The 23196-nt window shown below is 45.0% G+C and overlaps 3 protein-coding genes across 9 annotated transcripts in view; 2 read left to right on the top strand and 1 right to left on the bottom strand.

Annotated features, from left to right (window-relative positions):
- The first annotated feature begins 132 nt into the window (after positions 1-132).
- Positions 133-14971, top strand: esyt1b (extended synaptotagmin-like protein 1b). The gene is made up of 51 exons (XM_057030970.1): positions 133-957; positions 1912-1953; positions 2914-3048; positions 3136-3209; positions 3292-3364; positions 3443-3532; positions 3654-3709; positions 3804-3924; positions 4002-4178; positions 4371-4453; positions 4634-4682; positions 4749-4838; positions 4914-5009; positions 5625-5696; positions 5787-5873; positions 5971-6120; positions 6258-6371; positions 6456-6632; positions 6708-6793; positions 6879-6927; positions 7051-7140; positions 7218-7313; positions 7397-7468; positions 7540-7626; positions 7717-7863; positions 8114-8220; positions 8295-8472; positions 8549-8725; positions 8800-8885; positions 8975-9023; positions 9100-9285; positions 9509-9580; positions 9868-9954; positions 10046-10192; positions 10268-10398; positions 10478-10568; positions 10638-10723; positions 10837-10978; positions 11301-11477; positions 11569-11651; positions 11899-11947; positions 12036-12125; positions 12268-12363; positions 12448-12519; positions 12592-12678; positions 12760-12906; positions 12980-13128; positions 13699-13830; positions 13920-14022; positions 14152-14201; positions 14299-14971. Exons 1-51 carry the CDS (start codon positions 586-588, stop codon positions 14324-14326), a joined length of 5487 nt encoding a protein of 1828 aa, XP_056886950.1. The 5' UTR covers positions 133-585; the 3' UTR covers positions 14327-14971.
- Positions 14972-15575: 604 nt separating this feature from the next.
- On the top strand, positions 15576-18866 carry LOC130524655 (uncharacterized). The gene is made up of 8 exons (XM_057030971.1): positions 15576-15812; positions 16027-16064; positions 16181-16210; positions 16598-16811; positions 16897-17039; positions 17110-18219; positions 18291-18508; positions 18584-18866. Exons 2-8 carry the CDS (start codon positions 16032-16034, stop codon positions 18651-18653), a joined length of 1818 nt encoding a protein of 605 aa, XP_056886951.1. The 5' UTR covers positions 15576-15812; positions 16027-16031; the 3' UTR covers positions 18654-18866.
- Positions 18867-18915: 49 nt separating this feature from the next.
- Positions 18916-23196, bottom strand: part of LOC130524653 (low-density lipoprotein receptor-related protein 1-like) — a 56275-nt gene continuing 51994 nt past the window's right edge. For 4 of the 7 annotated variants that reach the window (XM_057030962.1, XM_057030963.1, XM_057030965.1 and 1 more), the window contains 8 exons: positions 22479-22640; positions 22195-22378; positions 22006-22113; positions 21838-21905; positions 21631-21727; positions 21495-21533; positions 20411-20555; positions 18916-20341 (listed from right to left, as the gene is read on the bottom strand). In XM_057030962.1, the coding sequence (XP_056886942.1) occupies positions 20201-20341; positions 20411-20555; positions 21495-21533; positions 21631-21727; positions 21838-21905; positions 22006-22113; positions 22195-22378; positions 22479-22640 (944 nt within the window). In that variant the 3' untranslated portion in view covers positions 18916-20200. The remainder of the gene's footprint in view (positions 20342-20410; positions 20556-21494; positions 21534-21630; positions 21728-21837; positions 21906-22005; positions 22114-22194; positions 22379-22478; positions 22641-23196) is intronic. The other 3 variants (XM_057030964.1, XM_057030969.1, XM_057030968.1) reach the window with 1 other exon arrangement.

Genomic DNA, 23196 nt, shown 5'->3' with positions numbered 1-23196 from the left:
AGCGATACTTCAACGCTCCATCTCCTAGCTTGAGTTGTTTGGGTGGAGCCCTTTATGTAAACTTTTTTTTCGTCATTAGTTCTACATCCTCGTGTGTCTTCAAACATTTTGACATAATCACTTGCAGGCATGTCCCGGGTTTGTATGTTTACATCGGATTTGGGAGAAGAGCAGGCTACTGTTTTAAAACCAACTGGGGCACTAAATGGATCCGCCAATGACCATTGCTAAAGTAATTAATAGAGATTTATTCTGTGATCTTCGGATGGCATGCATTTTAAGTGGTGGTTTGCACACTTCGGCAGTTTATTCGTGATTTTTTCCGTCGCAATCCACAAGAGTCGGATGCTTTATACGTCACTCGATGGGCGTGTCCTCATCAGATAACGGGACTTGGTGAAGAGCGGAACTGTCGTCTTCTTCATTTGCAAGATTTTACCAAGAAAAAAGTCCCGCGACTCTAACAAAACACATTTTGTAGCCCTAAATGAGGAGCCAAGCCTGAGACCAGCAGTCACCGTGATTGGTTATTCCCGAACGTGAGTAGTGAACTGCGTGTTTCCACGTCAATGGTAAGAGTTTCTGATGGCCACCATGGAAAACGACAAATCCGAAGCGATCGGGACGGACACCGCCGATTGTTCCGGCACAAATGACACCGAGAAAAGGGTACAGACGGCTGCGCAGACAGAAGCTCCAAAGCCAAAGGGAATAAGCGCCGTCGCTGTCCTCTGGACCTTTGGCAAATGTCTGGGAGCTCTGCTGCCCGTCTACCTGGCAGGTTACTACCGTGTCAGCACCAGTCTGCTGGTGTGCGGCATGATGGTCTACACAGGCTGGAAACACGCCCGAGAAGCCAAAGAGGCTCGTCTGAAGTCAGCCATAGAGTTTCTGGACGACGAGGATGAGTGCACGTCCAGGCAAATGTCCCGAATCAAGCGAGAGCTGCCAGCCTGGGTGAGAAATGAACCCCAACTGTGGAAAAGCTGCAGATTTACCTTCTTGCACTGTCCTGATCAACGCGATAAAAAGTCAGAGTAACCCTCATGGTAAACAGGTAGAGCCCGTGGAGTCTAATGTGGTTATAGCCAAAATAAAGAGCCTAAAATCAATGCTCCAGTCAGTTATGTTTTAACTGTGGTGCCTTCAATATGGTCCTCTTATAAGCTTCAATGTCCGAGAATTCAATGCCTATTTCTACTTCAAACGTCTCTCCCTCTTGTTATAAAGGATGCAAAGGTATAGATTTTATGCCAGTTTTATGTTTTGAAATACAGTTGTGTTAATGTCAGACGTACAATGTTGTTTGCAGATATTGTTGCTGCAGCTTTATCTCTGCTAAAGGAGTTGCAAAACATCTGCGTTTGAATTTCAAGATCAAACTTGCCTACGCACTTAAGGGCAATTCCGAGTGCATGACAATAATGCATGTTTTCTTCCTCTAACCAAATTACAATGGGGAAAATGTGTAAAAGGTTGTTTTTAATTTGCACCCTGTGACTCTACCAAAATAGACATGCTCCCACATGGGACTGTTTTGACTTGGAATCCTTTGCCACACCCTGTTCCCGTGGATATACTTTTTTAAATTTATCACTAAGTCATTGCAATGATTGCTTGCATAACCATTCAGCGTGACTGTAGGATTTCTTTGCCACGGTGATCCGATGCCACTCCCAAATATACAGGAAGACAGGCTTAGAACGCTAAAGTGTTAATTCAAATAATAATACATTGAATGTACCATTATGGTATTTAGTTTAAACATTACATAAGTATTGATCTATTTGCTGCATAAGACTTTTCTTACCCTGTTGTTTTGAATACATTAGTAGTCTTGCATCAGATCGTCCCCTACCTTGTATTTATTAGCCTCTGACTACAGTTTAACTTTGTTTTTCTTTCCTTTAGGTGAATTTCCCAGATGTGGAGAAGGTTGAGTGGCTGAATAAGGTAAAACCACACCTGGACTTCTCCTTATCTTACACAAGGGCTCTAGTTTTTCCATGTTCATTAAGTAGCAAGCGCACACATCTGTTTGTCTGGCCTGACTTCCAGCTTTTGTGTGGATTTTTGTGTATTAAAGCTTGCTCCATGTATAGCGTGTGTTAGCAGAGAAGGTAGCGCTGCTGCTATCGCTGCCATGTTGCATAAAAAGGCCACACCCCCGCTGGTGGAGCAGCCACATTGTCTGTGCTGCAGGGAACAGGCCCAGCGCCAGACAGCCCACTAAACATTTCCATTTCATTGCTGCCTAGCTCACAGTAGCGGGGAGGAGCTGCACAGGCTCCTGGACTAAAAAAAAACTGTCGTCATCTGCCCCTCCCTCAGATTTCTCATTCTGTTCCAAAGACAGCAAGGCTGTTGTTATAAAAAATACAGAGGAATAAAAGCATTGCATCCAACCAGGACCACGAGATCCAAGCTGCATAAAGTCAGACAAAGCAGAGATTTGAGATGGGCTCCTGGAGGGGGAGGTCATCAGATTCCCTCCTTGTTCGGGTTTCATCCTGAATAAGAGGAGGCTGATGACTCACCCTGCACTTATTTCCGACTGTAAACCAGCTCTGTTTCTTTCCACATTTGCTCCGGCATGCGAGAAAACAATGCTTCTGCTTTTGGAGCTCACCCTGTAGCAAACGAAATCTTTGCATGTTTATACAACAGATTTCATATTAAATTAAGCACATGAAGGCGCAGGATTCTCTGAGGATCTAAAGTAGCTGGACAGCAGCTGTAGAGACTCAGCTGGCAGCAGTTGTTGCTGTCATTCTTCAGTTATTGCTTTCTGGATGCCAAAGCATTAGACAAACAGTGTGGTCAGGATATTCATCTAGAATGCAATAAATCAAGTTGAAGCTGGCAGCATGAGTTGTTTATTACTAGTTAATAATATAAAGGTTTCTCCTTTAGGTGCTGCAGCAGGTGTGGCCGTTTGTTGGCCAGTACTTGGAGAAGCTGCTGATGGAAACCATCGCTCCTTCCATCAGAGCCTCCAGCACCCACCTCCAAACATTTGGCTTCACAAAAGTGGACATGGGAGACAAGGTGCTGCTCTTGATATCTTAACCTTATCCTCCATACAAATGCAGCGCATGTTGCCTAATCGGTATCTATTCTGCCTGTTTCATGAAGGCCATGAAGGTTGTTGGGATCAAGGCACACACAGAGAATGACAAAGGACAAGTCCTGTTAGATCTGTACATCAGGTGAAGCTTCAGTTGTGAGCTTTTAGATGTGAACCCATCTCTGTATCACTGCTTTTGACCGTTTTCTTCCACCTTCATGCAGCTATGTCGGCAACGTGGAGATCAACGTGGAGGTGAAGAGGTACTTCTGCAAAGCTGGAGTCAAAGGAATACAGGTGTGTTGAGGCAAGACGGCTCCTGACCATCTGAGAGCCTCCAGTTCTCACGAACGTTCCATCCTTTTCTGTCTCCAGCTTCATGGGATGATGCGGGTGATTCTGGAGCCTCTGATCGGAGATGTGCCAATAGCCGGGGCAGTCAGCATGTTTTTCATCAAGCGGCCTGTGCGTCCCTCAGCTCTCACCTCTGCCCGTCCTTACATTCCCATCAATATCCCACATCCCAATATAGGCACCCTTGCCTTCCATGCTATTGATTTCTCATACTCTTTCCTCTCTTTCCCAGCGACTGGACATCAATTGGACTGGGTTGACTAATTTGTTGGATATTCCTGGACTTAAGTGAGTCATGCTGGAGACATCCTTTGTTGGATTTTCAAGCCTATAAATAGAAATAACTTGAGAACCATGTATAACCAATTCCTCTTTGTCTTAGTGTTATGTCTGACAGCATGATTATGGATGCCATTGCCTCCTGCTTGGTGTTGCCAAATCGCCTAGTTGTCCCCCTGGTCCAGGGTCTGCATGTGGCCCAGTTGCGCTCTCCTCTGCCCAGGGTACCACCTGCGATACCAGTACTGTGGTACATTTTGACCCCCTGCAGTTCGAATACATCGAGTCTTTTCTTGTACAGGGAGTGGTGCGGATCTACCTGCTGGAGGCACAGAACCTGGAAGCTAAGGACAGCTATGTGAAAGGGGTGATGGCCGGCTTGTCTGACCCTTATGCCATAACGAGGGTCGGCCCTCAGCATTTCACCTCCAAACATATGGACAACACCGACTCTCCCAAGTGGAACGAGACGTACGAGGTGAGAGGTGGTTTTGTTCCGGCTGTTCCGGGTGAAGGAAGGCAACCATCTTCATTCCATTTTGTTTTTCTTAGTCTGATCAAATAGATGGGCGTAGCAATAGAAATGCCCATTCCTGTCGACATGAGGCCTCTGCCAGCGTCCTCCCACATCCCTGTCAGTTTTCATGTCCTTGTGTGTGTCTGGTGTCAGGTCATTGTCCATGAAGTTCCTGGTCAGGAGCTGGAGGTGGAGGTTTATGACAAAGACCCAGACCAGGATGATTTCCTGGGCAGGTACATAATGCATGCGACTTCATGTGTCCTAACTTGTATCATTGTGTTTCATCTGTCATCCTTCACGGACAGGTGCAAACGTACCCAGTTATTTAAACACAAGTTAAAGCCTCTGCTTTTATATGAGCCTTTATCCATAAATCAAGATGAATGATTTTATTGAACTACTGCCCATTGTAGGACCACCTTAGACCTGGGAATTGTGAAGAAATCCATCGTTGTTGATGATGTAAGTAGAAGTTCTCAGTCCCAGTGTGTGCAGCATATGCAGTATTGACAGCTGCTGTCTCCACAGTGGTTCGCTTTGAAAGACACCGAGTCAGGACGGGTTCATTTCCGACTGGAGTGGCTGTCCCTGCTGCCCAGCACCGAGCGGCTGGAGCAGGTTCGAAGAACTCAGCACACATTTCTCAACCGTCCAGCTCGCTCTCACTCTAATATCTCGGTCGTTCTCATCCAGGTCCTGAAGAGAAACGAAAGCATTACCAGCAATGCTGGGGATCCACCTTCTTCAGCCATCTTGGTTGTGTATCTGGACAAGGCTGAGGAACTTCCTGTGAGTCATACTTCTACCCGCCGTGCCCACATTCGTGCTGGGCTGAGTGCTGCTTTCAGTGTCTGTGGTTAAGCTGAGCAACAGCTTTAAATGCCACCTGTCTGCCAATCTGCAAAACAGGCATCCTGGCCCCCGGCCCAATCGTGCCATGGGGAGGTTAACTTTATCCACTTTAAATGAACAAATTTACATCTAAATTTATTTGTCGCACACAAACTGGTGTGCAAAAAAATGACCATTTTTATCAGTTTAATCTGAGTTTTGACTTCCTGAATAAGTGGTGTGGTATGAGGCACGTGTTATTTGTGCTGTTGCTATGGTAACATTACACACTGTTACTCACATTAACCACATGTGCTCGATTTAAGGACTTTTTGTTGTCTTCCTTTGGGTACAGAATGTTATAGTTCTTGCTTTGTTTGATTTTTTGGTGCAAAGCACTGTGCTACATTTTATGTCCATAAATAGTGCCATAAAGTCTGACTGATTGTTCGTATATATTGCCAATTATTTTCTATTGAAGTTATAATTTATACTGTGTTACATCATTCTCTTACCCTCCTTGTAACCTAAAAATGCTCCTTCATAAATGCATTTTTTTCTTCTATTTTTTAGATGAAGAAAGGAAATAAAGAGCCTAATCCCATTGTGCACTTGTCTGTGCAGGACACTAAGAGAGAGAGCAAGGTATAGCTAAGTCATACGTTTAGCTAAAATCTATATGAATGATACCTTATTGTTCATTATTTTCTTTTAATTTTTTTTTATTTCTTTTAGATTTGTTACACCACCACTAGTCCAGAGTGGGAGGAAGCATTTACCTTCTTTATCCAAGATCCTCGCAAACAGGACATCGACATCCAGGTGACTTCTCCAAAAGGAGCTTCTCAGCATGAAACGCTGTAGATGGTGTCCCAAGAACCTAATGGGATGTTGCTTGTCTTCATTTTGAACTGACCAGGTCAAGGATGCGGACCGTGTGCAGGCGCTCGGCAGCCTGACCATCCCTTTGTCCCGTCTGCTGTCCACACCTGACCTTTCTCTGGACCAGTGGTTCCAGTTGGACAAGGCTGGATCAGCCAGTCGCATTTATATTAAGGCGGTTCTCAGGGTAAATGGCAGCAATACACATGCTTTAATCCTGCTAATAAGGCCGACAGGGTCCTGATAAATACAGTAAAACCAGTAGAACATTCCTGAGTAGTCAAGATAAGAGGCTTCACGGTGTCTTTTTCTATTATAACACAGGTTCTGTGGTTAGATGAGGAACGTATTTCTTCTAATACAGCATCTAATCTGGAGGCGGGACTGTCTAAAGAGCTGCCCCACCAAACCTCCCCTCATCCTAGCTTTGCCACAGAGGTAATATAGGATACCTGAAAATGATGCAACCTGAGAGGTTCCTTTGGAGCATTCTCAGCATGAGTGTCTGCCTTTGTTTTTCAGGGACTGCTTCGAATTCATCTGTTATCAGGGCAGAATCTAATTCCCAAAGATAACCTCATGGGGGGCATGGTGAAAGGCAAGAGTGACCCCTATGTGAAGATCAATGTCGGGGGTGAAACATTTACCAGTCAGGTTGTCAAGGGTAATCTTAACCCCACATGGAATGAAATGTATGAGGTAAATAACAACATTTGTAGCGATTCGCAATAGTTTTATAGTTCTCTGACCTGTTGGTGTTTGTGTCCCTCATAGGTGATTCTTACCCAGCTGCCTGGCCAGGAGCTACACCTGGAGGTGTTTGATTATGACATGGACATGAAGGACGATTTCATGGGCAGGTACAATTACAAAGCATTAACTGGGATTATTTAATTCAACAAGGTATCAAAGATTAAATCTATTCTCACGTGTCCTAAAATACAGGCTGAAGATCGGTCTGAAAGACATCATCGACTCTCAGTACACTGATCAGGTGGGGCCTTTGTGCACAAGAATACCCAAAGACATGTGATGGAATAACAGACATTCATCAGCAGACAAAAGATGAAAGAAATTCAGAATAAGGTGAAAAGTCTGTGTCTTTATTTGTTCTTAGTGGTTCTCCCTCAATGATGTGAAGTCTGGTCGAGTTCACCTGACACTGGAGTGGGTTCCAACAGCTTCTGAAGCACAGTCTTTAGATCAGGTTGGTATTTTCCGAATTAGACAGAGACAAATCTGTTGCAAATGATTTAATCGATCGTTTCTGTTCTGTGTCCTTAGGTTCTTCAGTTCCATTCCAGACAGTCCTTCCAAAACAAGGCAGTTCCGTCTGCAGCCTTACTGTTTGTCTTGGTTGAGCAAGCAAACGGCCTACCGGTGAGTCTTCACACGTGACCTTAATGAAACAAGCAGTTCATGTCTGCTGCACATTTACTTATTATCTGCTTCTGTGCTCAAAGCTTAAGAAGAGTGGCAAGGAACCAAAAGTGGGAGCCGAGGTTACTCTCGGAAAACTGTCCCAGAAAACTACAGTAAGACATCAAAGCAGTGTGAAAGGGATCATTTGTATTGTTGAAGTTAAATCAATTTTTTCGTTCTGAAGGTGAGTGATCGGACCACTTCCCCTCAGTGGAATGAGGCTTTCTGTTTCCTAGTTCAAGACCCCAAAGAGGACATTCTAGTTGTTAAGGTATGCTGTTTTCATCTCTTGGTCATACTGGAACACTTCAGCCATGTGTACACAGCAGAGTAAATATACGTCTGCACTCTGGTTCTCCAGCTCTCCCACAGCTGGGCATTGCCTATCGGTTCATTGGTGGTGCCTGTTAAGCAGCTGCTCTCTGAACCAGAGCTGATCCTGGACCAGTGGCTCAATCTGGATGGAGCTTCACCTGAGAGTCAGATTCTTCTGAGGGCTGAACTCAAGGTGCTACTGCTCATATTTCTCTTTTTTACCCAATTACATGTACTTAGTTTCTTGCTGTGCTACTCTCTGATTCTTTCTTTTTCACCTGTCTCGGTATCATTCACTGTTTGATTCCACCTTTTCTTTAGTCATTTGGCCATTTTAGTCAGTATTGCAATCCTTTACTCATCCATCTTTGATTACATCAGTCACCACAGCGACAAAATCTCATTAACAAACTGGACTAATGGTGATTTCAACACAACTGCAGATGCTGATCCCCAGTAAATGTCCAGTCACTGCCGATAAGGCTAAGGCCACATCTGCATCCCAGCCCTCCCCTGCTCCGCAAAAACAGGAGACAGACACGGTGCACAGGTGGGATCTATTCAACAGTGCCCTAACTTTGCGTTTTTCCTCCGTTCCATCAACTCCGATTCTTTTGCTTTCAGGTCAGCTGCAGCGAGCATCCCTCCGGTGGAGACTCTGGTATCTTCAGAGATCTCACCTGCCAATCTGGACATAAAGGAAATGACACCAGCCGTGATGGAGGAGACAGTTGAGGAGGTGCCAACCCCTGCTGTAGTTCAGCCTCCACACACGTCACCAAAACCCAGCTTTGCCGGCGAGGTCAGGTTACACAGTAGGTGACTGTCGAAGGGCGTTATACTAACAGACTTATGTATGTACTTCTCTTTGTTCACAGGGACTGTTGAGAATCATCCTGTTGGAGGCCCAAAGTCTGATTGCTAAAGACAACATGATGGGTGGCATGGTGAAAGGAAAAAGTGACCCCTATGCAAAAATCAGTGTTGGAGAGTTTACGTTCAAGAGTAACGTGATCAAAGAGAACCTCAACCCAGTATGGAATGAGATGTATGAGGTGTGTAAGAAAGCATCAGTCAGTTCAAACAGGGTAAAACCTTTTTTTTTTAATGAGTTGAACCTTTTCATTAGGTGGTGCTGAAACCTGAATCAGAACAGGAGCAAGTGAAAGTAGAGCTTTTTGACAAAGATATGGACAAAGACGACTTCCTGGGCAGGTAATAAAGTTCTCTATCGGTGCAGCATCTGGAGGCTTAATTGGCTTATCATTATGTTCACCTGACCTGCTGTGTTTTCAACACGACAGGGTCAATATCAGTGTGGGAGATATCATCAATTCCCAGTACACAGACCAGGTTAGTATTTCATAACTTATTGGATGTCTGTGGCGTAATCGCACTTTAATTCGATAAGTGTGCGTCTCTGGTTTAGTGGTACACTCTGAATGACGTGAAGTCCGGACGTGTGCGCCTGATAATGGAGTGGGTACAGACAGTCTCCCATGGTGCCACCCTGGATCAAGTGATGCAGATGCAGTCCCATCAATCTTACCACAACAAGACCGTTCCTGCTGCGGCCCTTCTCTTCGTCTTGGTGGACCGAGCAAACTTGTTGCCCGTGAGTTCTGAGTAATTTGTTACTCTGAGACACGGGTGTAGTCACAGTTATAAATGAGTGATGACAAAGTCAAGCTTCCTTCTTGTTTCTGGAAAAATGTTGCTGTATATCCATGATGTTGAAGTTATATTATTCACTTACTTCCATTTTTAAAGAAAGTGAACTCCAGGTCACACCTTAATTGTATTATGGATTCATATTTTCTCTGATTTTATTTGTCCAGCTCAAGAAAAGTGGGAAGGAACCCAAGGCTGGAGCTGAGCTTGTGTGTGGTAACGCCACCTTCAAAACCAAGGCATGGCAGATTCTACAAGCCTTTTCCTCAAAATGATAAAACAATCTCTATTATGTAAATGTTTATTTAAATACTGCGGGCTGTTTGAGCTACTCTCATGACCATATTCAAATAGCTGTATTTTTTTGAGCGTTCAAAATGTGAAAAGTTGTATTTTGGCGCCCCTATAGGCGGTATTTAGAATAACATAAATCTGAACTATACCGCATGGAAAGATATCTAGTATCTAGGAATATTTAAGGTCAGTGACCCATCACTCACACCTTGTGTTTGTGTTTTCTTTAAAGGTGTGTGATCGATCTCGATCACCTCAGTGGAGTGAGGCGTTCTACTTCGTGGTTCATGACCCCAGACAGGAGATGCTCATCGTGAAAGTCAGTGCTGTTCGTTTTTTAGTGTCTACTGCTGCCGATGCCACAAACACCTTTGCCCTTCTCATCTTTAATGTGTTCTTTACCTGTGTAGCTTTCGAGCGCATGGGACCAGCCGATGGGATCTCTTGTACTCCCCGTGAGACAGCTGCTCTCCCAACCACAGCTGGTCCTGGATGAATGGATGCCCCTGGATGGAGCTTTACCTGACAGTAAGATCCTCCTGAGGGCTGAACTCAAGGTAAGAGGACAGTTATTGTAATGTAATGCATTGCAATGCATCGCAGCATAAGCAACACACTCTGAATGTTTACAGATCCTGAACTCGATGATGACTGAGGCTCCACAGCCCGCCGTGACTGCTTCAAAGGAAGAAGAGGTGCTGTTTTCCACTGACCACACTTTCAAAATACCCAGTGAGGACAAATCAGAGCTGCCATCAGAAGAGTAAGGGGCTAATTTGATAATAAACTGCAAACTAGTGCAAGTTTCAACATGTAAGATGTGTGTTTTTCATATTATTCAGAGCAGCGGAAGACGACGCCACAGACGACTATACTCCTGCTGAACCTGCAGGCACTCACCTTGTACCGAGTGCACCTGCAGCTCCAGCTCCAGTGAGTCCAGCTTTTATGGTCACATCAGTCTTCAGTCTCTGTTCCTAACGTTCCCCCGCATTTGCTCAGCTGTTGGAAGAAATAAAACCCGCGGATGAGTATCCTGCACAGACAGAGGCAGGAAGAGAAGAGGATCTGGAGGAAATGACAGAAGAGTGAGTTTTGCGTCCTTTTTGGAAATTTAAGCCACGAAACCCACAAAATGTCAATAAAACAAAAAGATCTTAAAGAAAACTTGGCGATGGTTTCAAACACTGTTTGTGTTTAGTGCTGATATGGGCGACCTCGCCCACGGCACAGTGATGGGTCTTCCCGCCGAGACAGTAGGCCCGGCTGAAGTCCCAGACGTCCGCGCAGCTGGTGAAGTTCTGCCACAGCACACAGCTCCCGGGCTGGAGTTTGGGAAAGAGGTGGGTTCAGCGGGTGGCTTCACGGGGAGGGAGGGTTATCACCAAAAAGCTTTATGTTTCCATCTCATCACTCCTCCTTTTTAAAAACATCTCAGGAATCTTCTTTATAAATGTTGTTTGAGAAGAATTGGTTAGCTTTGGTTTGTCAGACATTCGCAAATATTTGAATTGTCCATCTTGTTTGATGCTGGAAAATTAAAAACAAATTATAATAACCAAATATAATAACTTATCCTATTAATAAAGTGGTCCCATATATTTCGTTTTCTTTCTGTAATGGAAGACTTCATCATATTTAACAGCTTCAGTGTTCATCCTGTAGGGGGTGCTGAGGATTCACCTACTGGAGGCTCAGAACCTGGTGGCCAAGGATAACCTGATGGGGGGCATGGTGAAAGGCAAGAGTGACCCCTACGTTAAGATCAACATAGGTGGCACTGTATTCAAGAGTCACGTTATCAAGGAGAACCTGAACCCAACATGGAATGAGATGTATGAGGTATGATGTGTTCTCAAGCGTGTTGTGAAGATTTATCAGCCTGTTGAACATTCCATACCAGCATTGCTCTTTGTTTTTTGAATGGCGTCAGTTGGTTTTGAGGGGCAACAGGGACCACGAGATCAAGTTTGAAGCATACGACAAGGATTTGGACAACGACGACTTCCTGGGCAGGTGGGTGTCGCACTTTTCTTGTCGCTCATAAAATCTAATCAGTAACTTGTGGTGACTTGGGTCACGAGTTTAGAGCCTTCTGTGCGTCACCTGCCAGGCAGAATGAACACATAAAGATACATCCGATGCTTGACATAGTAATTTTTACACAGAAGTGAGCCTGTATAATATAAATCATGATATTTATTCCTGTCTAGGTGTTAGCATAGTAAGATTGTCTGCATGATTGTTGTTTTCATGTTCACAGGTTCAGTGTTAGGTTAAACGAGGTGATCAGATCCCAGTACACCGATCAGGTAAGTGGCTAATCCACCAGATCCTGTCTGATAAGCCCAACACAGAGGGTGTTTTGTTCTCACTACAGTTGCCTTGGCTGTGTTGTAGTGGTACACTCTGAACGATGTGAAGTCCGGGAAAGTTCACTTGATCCTGGAATGGGTTCCCGCTGTGTCACATCCAGTCAGGCTTGATGAGGTCAGTCCAAAAATGATGATTCCACCTCAGGCGTGAAGGGCATCCTCCAGTCACAGCAAATGTCTGTCTGTCTGTCTGTCTGTCTGTCTGTCTGTCTGTCTGACTGACTGACTGACTGACTGACTGTCTGTCTGTGTTGCAGGTGCTGCAGCTTCAGTCTCTTCAGTCTTTTCAGAACAAAGCTGTTCCTGCTGCAGCTCTGCTCTTCATCCATTTAGAGGGAGCACATTCATTACCCGTAAGCCCGCTAAGAAAACCTCATAAATATCGACAAAAGGCTCCTCACGCAATAAAAATGTAATGGCTGTCTTGTCCTTCACAGTTAAAGAAAAGCGGAAAGGAACCCAAAGCAGGAGCTGAGCTGGTTCTGGGTGAAACCACCTACAAAACTCAAGTGAGTCTTCGACACTGCTGGTGTAATCATTCTGTAATCACTCCGTCACGTCTGTTAATCTTTTCTTTGAAGCTGTGTGACCGCAGTACCAGTCCTCAGTGGAATGAGTCTTTCTACTTTTTGGTCCATGATCCGAAACTTCAGATGCTCATAGTGAAGGTCGGATGCTCATCTACATTTATGAACTCGAGGGAGCTGGACATCAATCTCTGAATCTTTTCTCTCTTGGTTGCGTCACAGTTGTCCAGTGGGTGGGACCAGCCAATGGGATCACTGGTGCTTCCTGTTAAGAATCTGCTTGCAGCGCCGCAGCTGGTAATGGACCAGTGGTTCCACCTGGACGGAGCTTTACCTGAGAGTCAGGTCCTGTTGAGGGCTGAACTTAAGGTGAGTGAATGATGTTCTTCAGTGTTTAACATCCCATCAGCCCAGACACATGTTTTTATTCTCTTTCTCATAGATTCTGGATTCTAAAATGTTGGATCTGATCAGTGCTGGGACTCTGCCCTGCGCTGCCCCCATTTGGGGATCCACGAATGGTCAGGTGAAGTTGACGCTGTCCTACTCGTCGCTAGAGAGACAGCTGATGGTCGTCGTTCATGCCTGCAGGTGTGTTTGCTCTCCCTCGTCATTTGCATGACATTGTGGTTTTCACAATGTTCTACCCGTATTGGCCCGAATATAAGACGACCCTGATTATAAGACGACCCCCTCTTTTTCAAGACTCAAGTTTGAAAAAAGATTTTTTGAACACCAAATTTAATTTTTATACAGAAAATAATTACAGTACATCTGAAACAAATGATTATATCTTCGACCCACTTTTCTCCAGATTGTCGCTACATTTCTCTATTTTCTGTTATCTCTTCTCTTATTTTCTTCTCTTTTCTTTCTTACCGCTATTTTTTATTTTTCTTCTTCGTGCTACCGCTATTATTATTTTTCTTCTTCGTGACAGGGGTTCGCGTTGGCCTGGGACGTTAAGTTCAACATTCGCTTCAAATATATCTGGCGCCATCTAGCGTTGTCAATGGGTATAATGTCTAGACCGCGAATATTAAGACGACCCCCACTTTTTCAGTCTTGTTTCAACGCAAAAAAACACCGTCTTATATTCGGGCCAATACGGTAAAAAGAAGCAACATTTTAAGTATTCTTGCTGCATTTTCTGGTGTACAGAGGTTTGCTGCCCCAAAGCAAAGATGCAGTGGACAGCTACGTCTCCCTCATGCTGCTGCCAGACAAAAACAAGGCCACCAAAAAGAAAACGGCAGTGAAGAAGCGAGACCAGAACCCCGAGTACAATGAGAGGTGATCGGCCATCTGGACTGGCTCCACACTTCTATACAGTTAAGTGACCTACTGTCTCACTTCTCTCCATCCTTTGCACCTCCTGTTAGGTTCGAGTATGACCTGCCTCTGGACGAGCTCAGATTCAGGCGCCTCAGCGTGACAGTGAAGAACAACTCGGCCTCATTCAGGAGCCGTGACGTCATCGGCCAGGTTGGTCTGGACTCTGACCTCCGTCAACACTGCACACGTTGCACAACACGTAGCTGCACGCTAATGCTAATCTGGTAATGCTGTAACATGTGCTTTCCACATGTGTGAATATGCACCTTCTCTCTTCAGGTGCAGATCGAGTTGGCTCAGATCAACCTGGTTGCTGGTGTCACAGACTGGTGAGTCAACAGTGACAAGAGCAGCGGAACAGCTGGCAATCCTGCAGGAGTCCTCTGAGTTTTAAAACCGCTGTTGCGCTTCCTCTGTCTGTTCCAGGTTCACTCTGAGAGACGATGCTGAATGATCCCGTCTGCTGGAGACGATGATGACCATCACGGGATGATGTCATCTTTGGACCTGGTGTTACCGCTGCTTGTCACACAGATGCCTTCTCCCGCCCACATTTGCATCCAGATACCGCCGTGGCAGCCTTACGCACATATACTCAGCTGTCTGTGTATTAACGCTGCAATGTTCATCCACACACGTAAATAGTTCCACCAAAGATGAACTGGAGGGATTAAAAATGGTTGTGTTGACTGAAGGTCTTGTTACAGAAGGAGATTTATAAAGTATGAAGTCATATTTGTCATTGTTGTTGCTTTGATGGCTTTAATGCTGCAATAGTCTTAGAATACGTGCAACAGTTTTAGACTGAAGGCTATTTTTTTTCTGTATATTTTCAGACCACTACAGTATTTTAGTCGGTTCGTCACAGGCAGGCTTGTTGGGTTTTTATCACCGTCTCTGTATTTTGATGCAAATTGCCATGGTTGTTTGGAGTTTCGCTTTAAGATCAGTTTTATATGTTTTACTTTCCACAAGACACACGTTTTTAGGCCTTAGCCACCATCATGTTGGCTTTCATGAGTATTTGCATAGCTTTTAGATCAGATATCATGGATGGTGTTACCAGAGAAACAATAAAAGTTTGCATTTGCACATGTTATCTGGCTGTTACAGACCTATTCTTGAATTATTCTGTGTGTGTGTGTGTGTGTGTGTGTGTGTGCATGTGTGTCTATCTGTGAGTCTTTCTGCCTGTGCCAGAAATGTCAAATATAAAAGCTAAGAAACTCTTTTTACACCAGTACGCTTCTATAAAAGCTTCTTTATGAATGATAGTGTAGAATATTCTGAACAAGAGTACCATGATGTTGCATAAATGTAGTTAAAAAAAACAACAACAACTCACTCACAGCATAATAGAAGACTATGCTTCTATTTTTCTATTTTTCTAAATTTTTCCCCTGTGGAAGACATTTGTAAGCCTGAAGATCTCCCACCCACAGCATACTACTGCATTAACTGCTCTTGCTTTCTAAAGAGGACATCGAGGGCTTTTCAATGATACCAAATGTAAAGGGGTGGGGCTTTGGTTCCTGCCACTTTTCTGGTCCCGGAGGAAGTTGAACTCATTCTTATGTTGACTTTTTTTGGAGGGGGGGACTAACTAGTTGCCATTAAGGTTCCATTTCTTATGTCTGGCGTTCTGATGCCCACTGCAATGAACACGATATCTTAAAAATAAAAAACTTAAAAAATAAAAAATGTTTTCAGTAGTCTTACAAACCTTACAAAGAGTTTTTTTGTTGTTTTTTTTAAAATGTAATGTGAATTTTTTTCCCCTTCGTACCTTGGTAGTCAGGACGATATCAAATCTCAGTCCGCCCCACATGCCCTGGGGTCCATGAAGTGCTCATGATGTATTGACGGAACACACATCTGACGCAGCAACGTTAGTTTCACTTTCATTTTCTCGAACATTCGGGATCAAAAGACCACCTAAGGTAATTCCTGTAGCTTCTATTTGTAATTAATATACATGTATAAGGCACCGGTGCGTAACTTTATGCTTAAAACGTCGACCTTTAAAACGCTATGGCGAAGCGGAAATCTTCCACTAGCTTGTTGTGACCGTGAAGGTGAAGAGTAAAACGAGTCTGAATGCTATTTGAACTTTCTCCGTTGCGTTGATTTTTGTTGTTATTCGTGTTGTTTTAGATAACATGTCGACCGGAGACAGCGACGAGCCGATGGACGTGAGTATTAACCTGAAAAATCCCTCTAACATTAAAAATGGTGGGAGGACGCGTCTCGGTGCTTTCGCTGCAGATATTTTTCACAATGTTTCTTTTTTTTATCCTTCAAACTTTAGCTATCAGAGGCGCCAACAACATCTCAAGAGGTGAACATTTCATGTCTCTCTATCCGTCCAGTCTTTGCCTCTCAACATGTGGTAATAAACTAGTTTTATTTAGGTGTCCAGGTGTGTTTTAGAGATGAAGTGGATCATTTCAACATGGCTGCACGTTCTTTAAAAACGAAAGGGAATCTATGTAACTTAAATGGAAACCCTTGGTATTGCTGAAGAGACAGGCGGATTCAGTTACTAAACGGGAATAGACTTACAAAACAGATAGTCTTGAAGGACCAGCCAGATAACAGTTGGTTGACTTTTAGAGAGTAGAACTTTATCCCTTATGTTTTTTGTAAATGCTTGCCTGCAATCTTGAACAATACTGTATTATAGAAGAGCAGCGCTGTAATGAAATGGCATTTTCTCTTCCTGAAGAATTCAGAGCAGGACAAGAATGTCCTCCAAGCCACGCTCCGTATCCAGTGGCCTGAAGATGACGACCTGAACAGAAGGAAATTTGTTCTGCCGAAAATCCTCCAGACCTGGGCCAGGACCCTCAAGAAGGAACCCACAGACGAAGTAACATGTCATGTGTTGAACATGTCTGAGGACAAGACGGCGGTAGTGGTGTCGATCGAACCGCCTCCAGGTGCTGGATGAGTGCTTCTTTTTTCACATCACTGTTTCGGTCAATGCTGTTTTTGCCTTTCTCACTCGTTTCGCCTTCCCTCAAGACGTGTCTGAGCTTCTGGCGCTGAAGGGACAGACGCTGCACGGTAAAGACGGAAAATCGCTGACGGTAACGGATGTTAGTTGCGTTGGAGCCGAGGATGTTGTCCCCAACGCACCTCTCCAGCCGCCGCCAGAGCCAAAATACGTATGTGCTACTCGCAAATAACTGTGGAATCGTGTCTTTTTTCCATAATAAATGCACGTGTATATTTCAGGAAAGGGAACAAGTGGATGAAGAAAACTGTGTCGGCCCTCCAGCAGCAGGTGGTGAATATTTGGACCTCAAAGCAGAGGTTTTCCAGGCACTGTGGAGCACCAACAGGAACGAAATCCGCCGCATCGAGGAAAGAAACAACTGTACCTTGGAAGCGAAGGTGGTGTTTGCTAAAGGCAAAGGAAAGGGAAATCCAGATAGAGCCCTCTATGAGTTCAAGGCTCTTCTCCAGAGTTTATCAGGTCAACCCCATGGCTCTGGTATTGCCCCCAAGCGTCCCTATCCAGAAGAGGCGAAAGACACGATGACAAGAAATGACAAACCCGAGGAGGACGAACGGCTTGTTCAGTCCTCTCTGGAACAAAATGGGCCAAGTCAAAACAGAGAGTTTTCCAGCGGTGCCTCAGGTTCAGTTGATGTTCCACTGTATCAGCAGAAGCCAGGCGATGTTAAAATGAACATTAGTGACCCTTTATTTAGTGGGGGAATAACCATAGACGAGAGCACCTGGAAACTGATGACTACATCCTATATTCATCCCTTCCTTGAAATTCAAAGAAAGTTCGGTGTGCAGTTTGTCGAGTCCATTGACGACCGAGGCAAAGTCAGGGTCCAAGCGGCTAAAGGGAGAAATGCGGCGTTGGAGAGCCATGCTGTCAGGGCGCTTTTGCATCTGTGTAGGATGATTATCACCTCTCTATTCAACTTTAACCAGCCCAGGGGTGCCATGGGCTTCACCGGCCCACAGGACTACCCAGCAGACCCACCGGAGAACATGCCAAAGTTGAAAGGCCAGTCAGGAGACAGCGTGGTCAAAAACAAATGCATGACAGGAGATGACAGCAATGTAAACACCTGTCCCATATGTTTAGACAAAATGACAGACGGAACACAGCTTGACTGTACACATGAATTCTGCCGTAAATGCCTCCTTCAGGCAGTAAACAGCATGGGGCCGTGCTGCCCTGTGTGCAAACATGTCTTTGGTATGATGGTGGGCAATCAGCCAGATGGAACAATGACAACAAACATAATCGGCACATCACTCCCTGGATTCACTAAATGTGGCACTATAGTCATCAACTATAATATTCCAAGCGGAAGACAGACGGTAAATGTCCAAAAAGTGGAGATGGTTCATTGGGAACTATGTTTAGAACTTCATCTTTTCTCCTCTGGCAGGAAAAACACCAAAATCCAGGAATGCGGTACGAGGGTATTTCGAGAAAGGCGTATCTGCCAAACAACAAGGAAGGTAAAGAGGTGCTGCAGCTGCTGAGGAAAGCATTTGACCAGAAGCTCATTTTCACCATCGGAGAATCCAGAACAACTAGTGCAAATAATCAAGTGACCTGGAACGACATTCACCACAAGACCTCAATTTGGGGTGGACCATCGAAGTACGGCAGCTCGGTCGTAGGTCTGTCAAGCCTACTTTGGTGTCATATATTAACTTTTCCCCTCCTTATTCCCAGTTTCGGATACCCTGATCCTGACTACCTGAAGAGGGTCCGGGCCGAGCTGAAGGACAAAGGCATCGAGTGAAGGATTTGGCAACCTGTTGTTGCTGTTAATTTGCATGAGCATATTTCGTTTACTTTTGAATGTATGAAAATAGGAGTTCCATGGAGGTGCTCCGAGATGTAGTTTTGTGGGCAGAAACTAGCAGTCCCTGATCAAGAAAAAGGTGATTTAAAGAAAACAGATCGATGGAAAAGGATGATTTGCACGCTTGACTATAAACAGATTTTAAATCACTCTCTCTCTGTTCCTTATTTCTCATGACAAATGTCACACAGCATGACAGTTTTCTGTACAATTTTTTTAGAACTTTATTTATAACAATATCTGTTTATTAGTCTGTAAAGTACTCTGGCAAAAATTAAACATTATTCTCTTTCCAGAAGAAAGTCTGAGCCTCCATGCATCGTGTACTATAAAAGCTATGTCATTTTTCATTAAGAAAAGAAAAAAACTAATCAATAAATTCTGAAAAGTCCTGTATGATCCTGCAAAAATGTTCTTTAGGAAAAATGATTGTACTTTTCTCAACATGGACGAGACACAACGGCAGTAACAAAAAAATTTTAAAAAACCACACTGACGGAAAAGCAGAAATAAAACCTGGTTATTGTTAAAGGCCGGCGTTACATCTGGCATGCATTAAGGTATGGCTGACGCAGTTTGGACTAGAAAGCAGCATTGTAGGACAGAGGCCGAGCGTAAGGACGTGTCAGAGACCCCAGCGGTGGCGTTAGCAGCAGCAGGGCATGAGAGAGATGACCAAATGGACGCCGCGCACTTGGGATGCGTTTGTTACAATGGACGCCATCTGGTTTAAAATCAGCCGGCTGGAGAAGAAACAAGCAAACCTTCTGAATCAGTTTTCTCTTCATCATTGCTGCCCTTCCACGTGGTTCAGGAGGAGAAACGACAGCTCACGTCGACCAGCCTGATTCCACACCTCCCCATCATCCTCTCACCATAGCAACGTAACTCCCCCCTCCCCCCAACCCCCCCCCCACATCCTAACCGTACGCGCTGTAAGGACACAATCATTTTGTGAATATGGTCGTGGAGAAAAAAACATGGGAAAAAAAACGGTCGTTGCCGTCTTGTCGTCATTACATGTGCTGTCAAATGTACCAATTCAGGAAACTTGGAGTGTTTCTTTTCCCTGTGAATAGCCAACACAAACAAGGAACTGCTGGCACTGGTGAAATGGAAAAATTTCTCTTTTTTTCCTTTCTTCAGTTCACACAAAAATGAAAAATTTAATTGGTCCGATGATGACATCTTTTTTTTTTCTTCCAATTTTTTTCATTTCCGCTTGCACAGAGGTAGTGGCTCTATAGGTGAGGGGCGGGGGACAAAGTGTAAATTAAAAATCTCTCATAGAAAATGTTGTTTGTGACCAGAGAAATCTCAAAAGAACAAAATATAATACTGCAATCACATACAAAAGTAGTCCTTCATTTTTTGTACATTTTATACAGTGTTCACACTTTTTTTAAGCTATTTTCGCTAGCTTGTGTTTCGATTTGTTTTAAAGGCAAGAAAAGGGGCGTGTCTGGGATTTCATGGTGCGCAGTCTATGCCAGGGGGTCCACGAGTGGCTCCTCGTCTCCACGTGATAGCAGCTCTTTGTTCTCGTCTGTGCTGGCCAGAGAGTTGCGGCTGTTGTGAGCTCCCATGTACAGAGTGGCATACACCGGGTTCGTGAAGTTGGTGGGCTGCAAAACAGAACAAATTAATGACAAGATGACTGACAGTCGAAATGTGTTGCAGTTCTATTGCTTTACCTTGTCTGGGTCCAGAGTGAAGTCTGCATCTAGCAGCTCCCCGGCGTCGTCATCCGGTTCGCCCTCATAGATCTTGTAGGCGGGGTTTCCGATCTCTACATTCATGGCCCCGTTGGTCATCCTCTGGTGCTGGAAGCCTTTGGCCCTGCACGAGATGTTGGGGGTACCGTCACTACCGCACTTGAATCGACTTTGGGAAAAGCCTGAGCGGTGCACATGAGGACATGAGCTCTGACCCAGGCTGAGGGAACGCAAAGTCAACATTCACGTATGTTCACGTGGATTCACGACCGCTGAAGCGCCAGTGTGCAGGATTTAGACACATCCATCGATTCATTGTCATAGCTCCCCTATGGCATCTACCAGAGGTGTCCAGCTACCAATTTAGCGACCAGAAAAACATCACCAAAGTCTTGCAACGTGATTTCAATCAACCTCAAAAACAGACATGAGTGGAAAAAAATCTTTAAGATTGAAAAGTGCAAGCATTTCTCTACATTAGCGCCACTCAATCCCCGACAGCTGGCATGTGGCAAATGTGGAGTTGGGGCAAAAGCAGTGAATATTTGGCTTCAACGTTAATTCTGCATGCCAAAAAAAATGTTACAATTACTAGTTTAAGAACACTACGACTGTAAATAACTTAGCTGTATTTCTAAACCTCGAGGATGGCGTTCGGTGGGACTCGCCTTGACCTCTGGTATCTACCTCGAGTCAATGCTGGAATGCGTAACGTTGCATTTTCCAACTTGAGCTTGGAACAATGCTGTCACATTGTCCTCACCACACAACCAAACACACCACAGGACAGAACGGGGAATAAAGTATGGCGCAATGATGGATGACGGATCTACGGAGCTGAAATCCATCGTTTTCTCCCCTGGAGTTGCACCGAGGGGGCAACTGTGACAGGAGAGAAACTGTTGGAGCCGAATGAGCTGCAACACCAATGAACATTAGCAAACCACCACAGGACCAAACACCGGATAGCAACTGAGAGAGGCAGAGAAAAAGAGAGAGAGAGAGGGACAAGAAAGATGCAAACGTGAATGAGTGGATGGAGGAAAAGCCTGGCTAATGTTACCGCAAACGCTTGGAGCCGGTTTTGCTCGTTCGGCTAGACCTGAGAAGCAGAAAAGATGCCATTACAGAGAGGAGAGGATAAGTGCTGAGGAAAGGACAGAAGGAGGGGAAAGAGAGTGTCAAAATGGGTGCCTCACCCTCTCATCCTTCTTCTATACCAGAACACAGTTCCTGCAGCCAGCAGAATCAGCAAGAGCAGCAGTAGGACCACAGGTATAACTATAGATGCTGTGCCTGCACACACACACACACACACACACACACACAGAGGGAGAGGAGAGAGAGAGAGAGATCAGTGCAGCTGAATGTCAATATTAAACTTCACTTATTGATATTAGGCATACTTGAGCCTGAGGTTCTTTCGCTGGTGGCCACAGACTCACAGCGATGCCCCGCCCACCCAGGCGAACACCTGCTCAGGCAGGGAGAGAGAGAGAACATGAGAAAAGTCTGCAGCATAGATCGCCAGGCCAAAGTGCCACAAGTTATAGACGCGATCAGCTGATCCTCACTTGCACTCCGGGAGGCGAGAGGTGGGGTTTATTGAGCACTGGCCGTTCGCACAGTACTCGTTCGTGTCACACGTGTAACAGCTGGGTTGGATACGTCCATTTGTGCAGCTGCAGAAGGCCAGAATATTCACGGGATAAGCACGAGGCAAAGTTGTACCAAGTCAGTTATGCTCACACAAGTGTTCCTACCGGCAGGTGAAATCACCCGTGGGTGTGAAACTGTTGGTGGGGATACACTCGCCGTCACGACAGTAGTGGCATTTGTCAATCTCACAAGTGGCTCCGATGTACCGAGGGAGACAGCGGCACAGCTTGGAGCCATTTTCAGTCTGCAGGCATGTACCTTTGTTGAGGCAGTGGCCCTCACAGCTCCCTGCTCACACACACACGCACACACACACACACACACACAATGAGTGCTGTACCAACCGCATCTAATTTCCTTGTTCTTACGAGATTGAACTGGCACTTACTGTACTGGCATTGATCACCCAGGAAGTCATGGGAACACTGGCAGGTCGGCTGGTTTCCACTGCTGACCGTGCACTTTCCTCCATTCTTGCAGTAATTACTACAGGTGTGCTGGTTACAGTTTGGCCCCGTAAAGCCCGTCAGGCATCGACAGGTAGGAGAGCCTGTGGACACCCAGTCGCAGAATAATAATAACCAAATCAGGACTCAGGATTAGAACAGGTATCACCGACTTCATAGCTGTGCGCTGACCTGCCAACCTCTGACCTCACTGACCCACTCAGCTATTATACAGCTCTCTCTATATATAGAGAGAGAGATAGAGAGCTAGATAGATAGAGAGATAGAGAGCTAGAGAGCTAGATAGAGAGCTAGAGAGCTAGATATAGAGCTAGAGAGCTAGAGAGCTAGATAGAGAGCTAGAGAGCTAGATATAGAGCTAGAGAGCTAGAGAGCTAGATAGAGAGCTAGAGAGCTAGAGAGCTAGATAGAGCTAGAGAGCTAGATAGAGAGCTAGAGAGCTAGATAGAGAGAGCTAGAGAGCTAGAGAGCTAGATAGAGAGCTAGATATAGAGCTAGAGAGCTAGAGAGCTAGAGAGCTAGATAGAGAGCTAGATAGAGAGCTAGAGAGCTAGATAGAGAGCTAGAGAGAGCTAGATAGAGCTAGAGAGCTAGAGAGCTAGAGAGCTAGATAGATGGCTAGAGAGCTAGAGAGCTAGA

This window comes from Takifugu flavidus, chromosome 4 (genome assembly GCF_003711565.1).
Source record: "Takifugu flavidus isolate HTHZ2018 chromosome 4, ASM371156v2, whole genome shotgun sequence".
Lineage (NCBI taxonomy): Eukaryota > Metazoa > Chordata > Actinopteri > Tetraodontiformes > Tetraodontidae > Takifugu > Takifugu flavidus.
This window is presented reverse-complemented; position numbering and strand designations above follow the sequence as displayed.

Coding starts and splice junctions, on each gene's coding strand:
- esyt1b (XM_057030970.1), top strand. CDS start 586: ATGGCCACCATGGAAAACGACAAATCCGAAGCGATCGGGACGGACACC. Junction 8,726..8,799: donor TATGGAATGAGATGTATGAG/GTGTGTAAGAAA, acceptor CCTTTTCATTAG/GTGGTGCTGAAACCTGAATC. Junction 10,193..10,267: donor TCCTGAGGGCTGAACTCAAG/GTAAGAGGACAG, acceptor GAATGTTTACAG/ATCCTGAACTCGATGATGAC.
- LOC130524655 (XM_057030971.1), top strand. CDS start 16,032: ATGTCGACCGGAGACAGCGACGAGCCGATGGAC. Junction 17,040..17,109: donor CGCCGCCAGAGCCAAAATAC/GTATGTGCTACT, acceptor TGTATATTTCAG/GAAAGGGAACAAGTGGATGA. Junction 18,509..18,583: donor ATTTGGGGTGGACCATCGAA/GTACGGCAGCTC, acceptor CCTTATTCCCAG/TTTCGGATACCCTGATCCTG.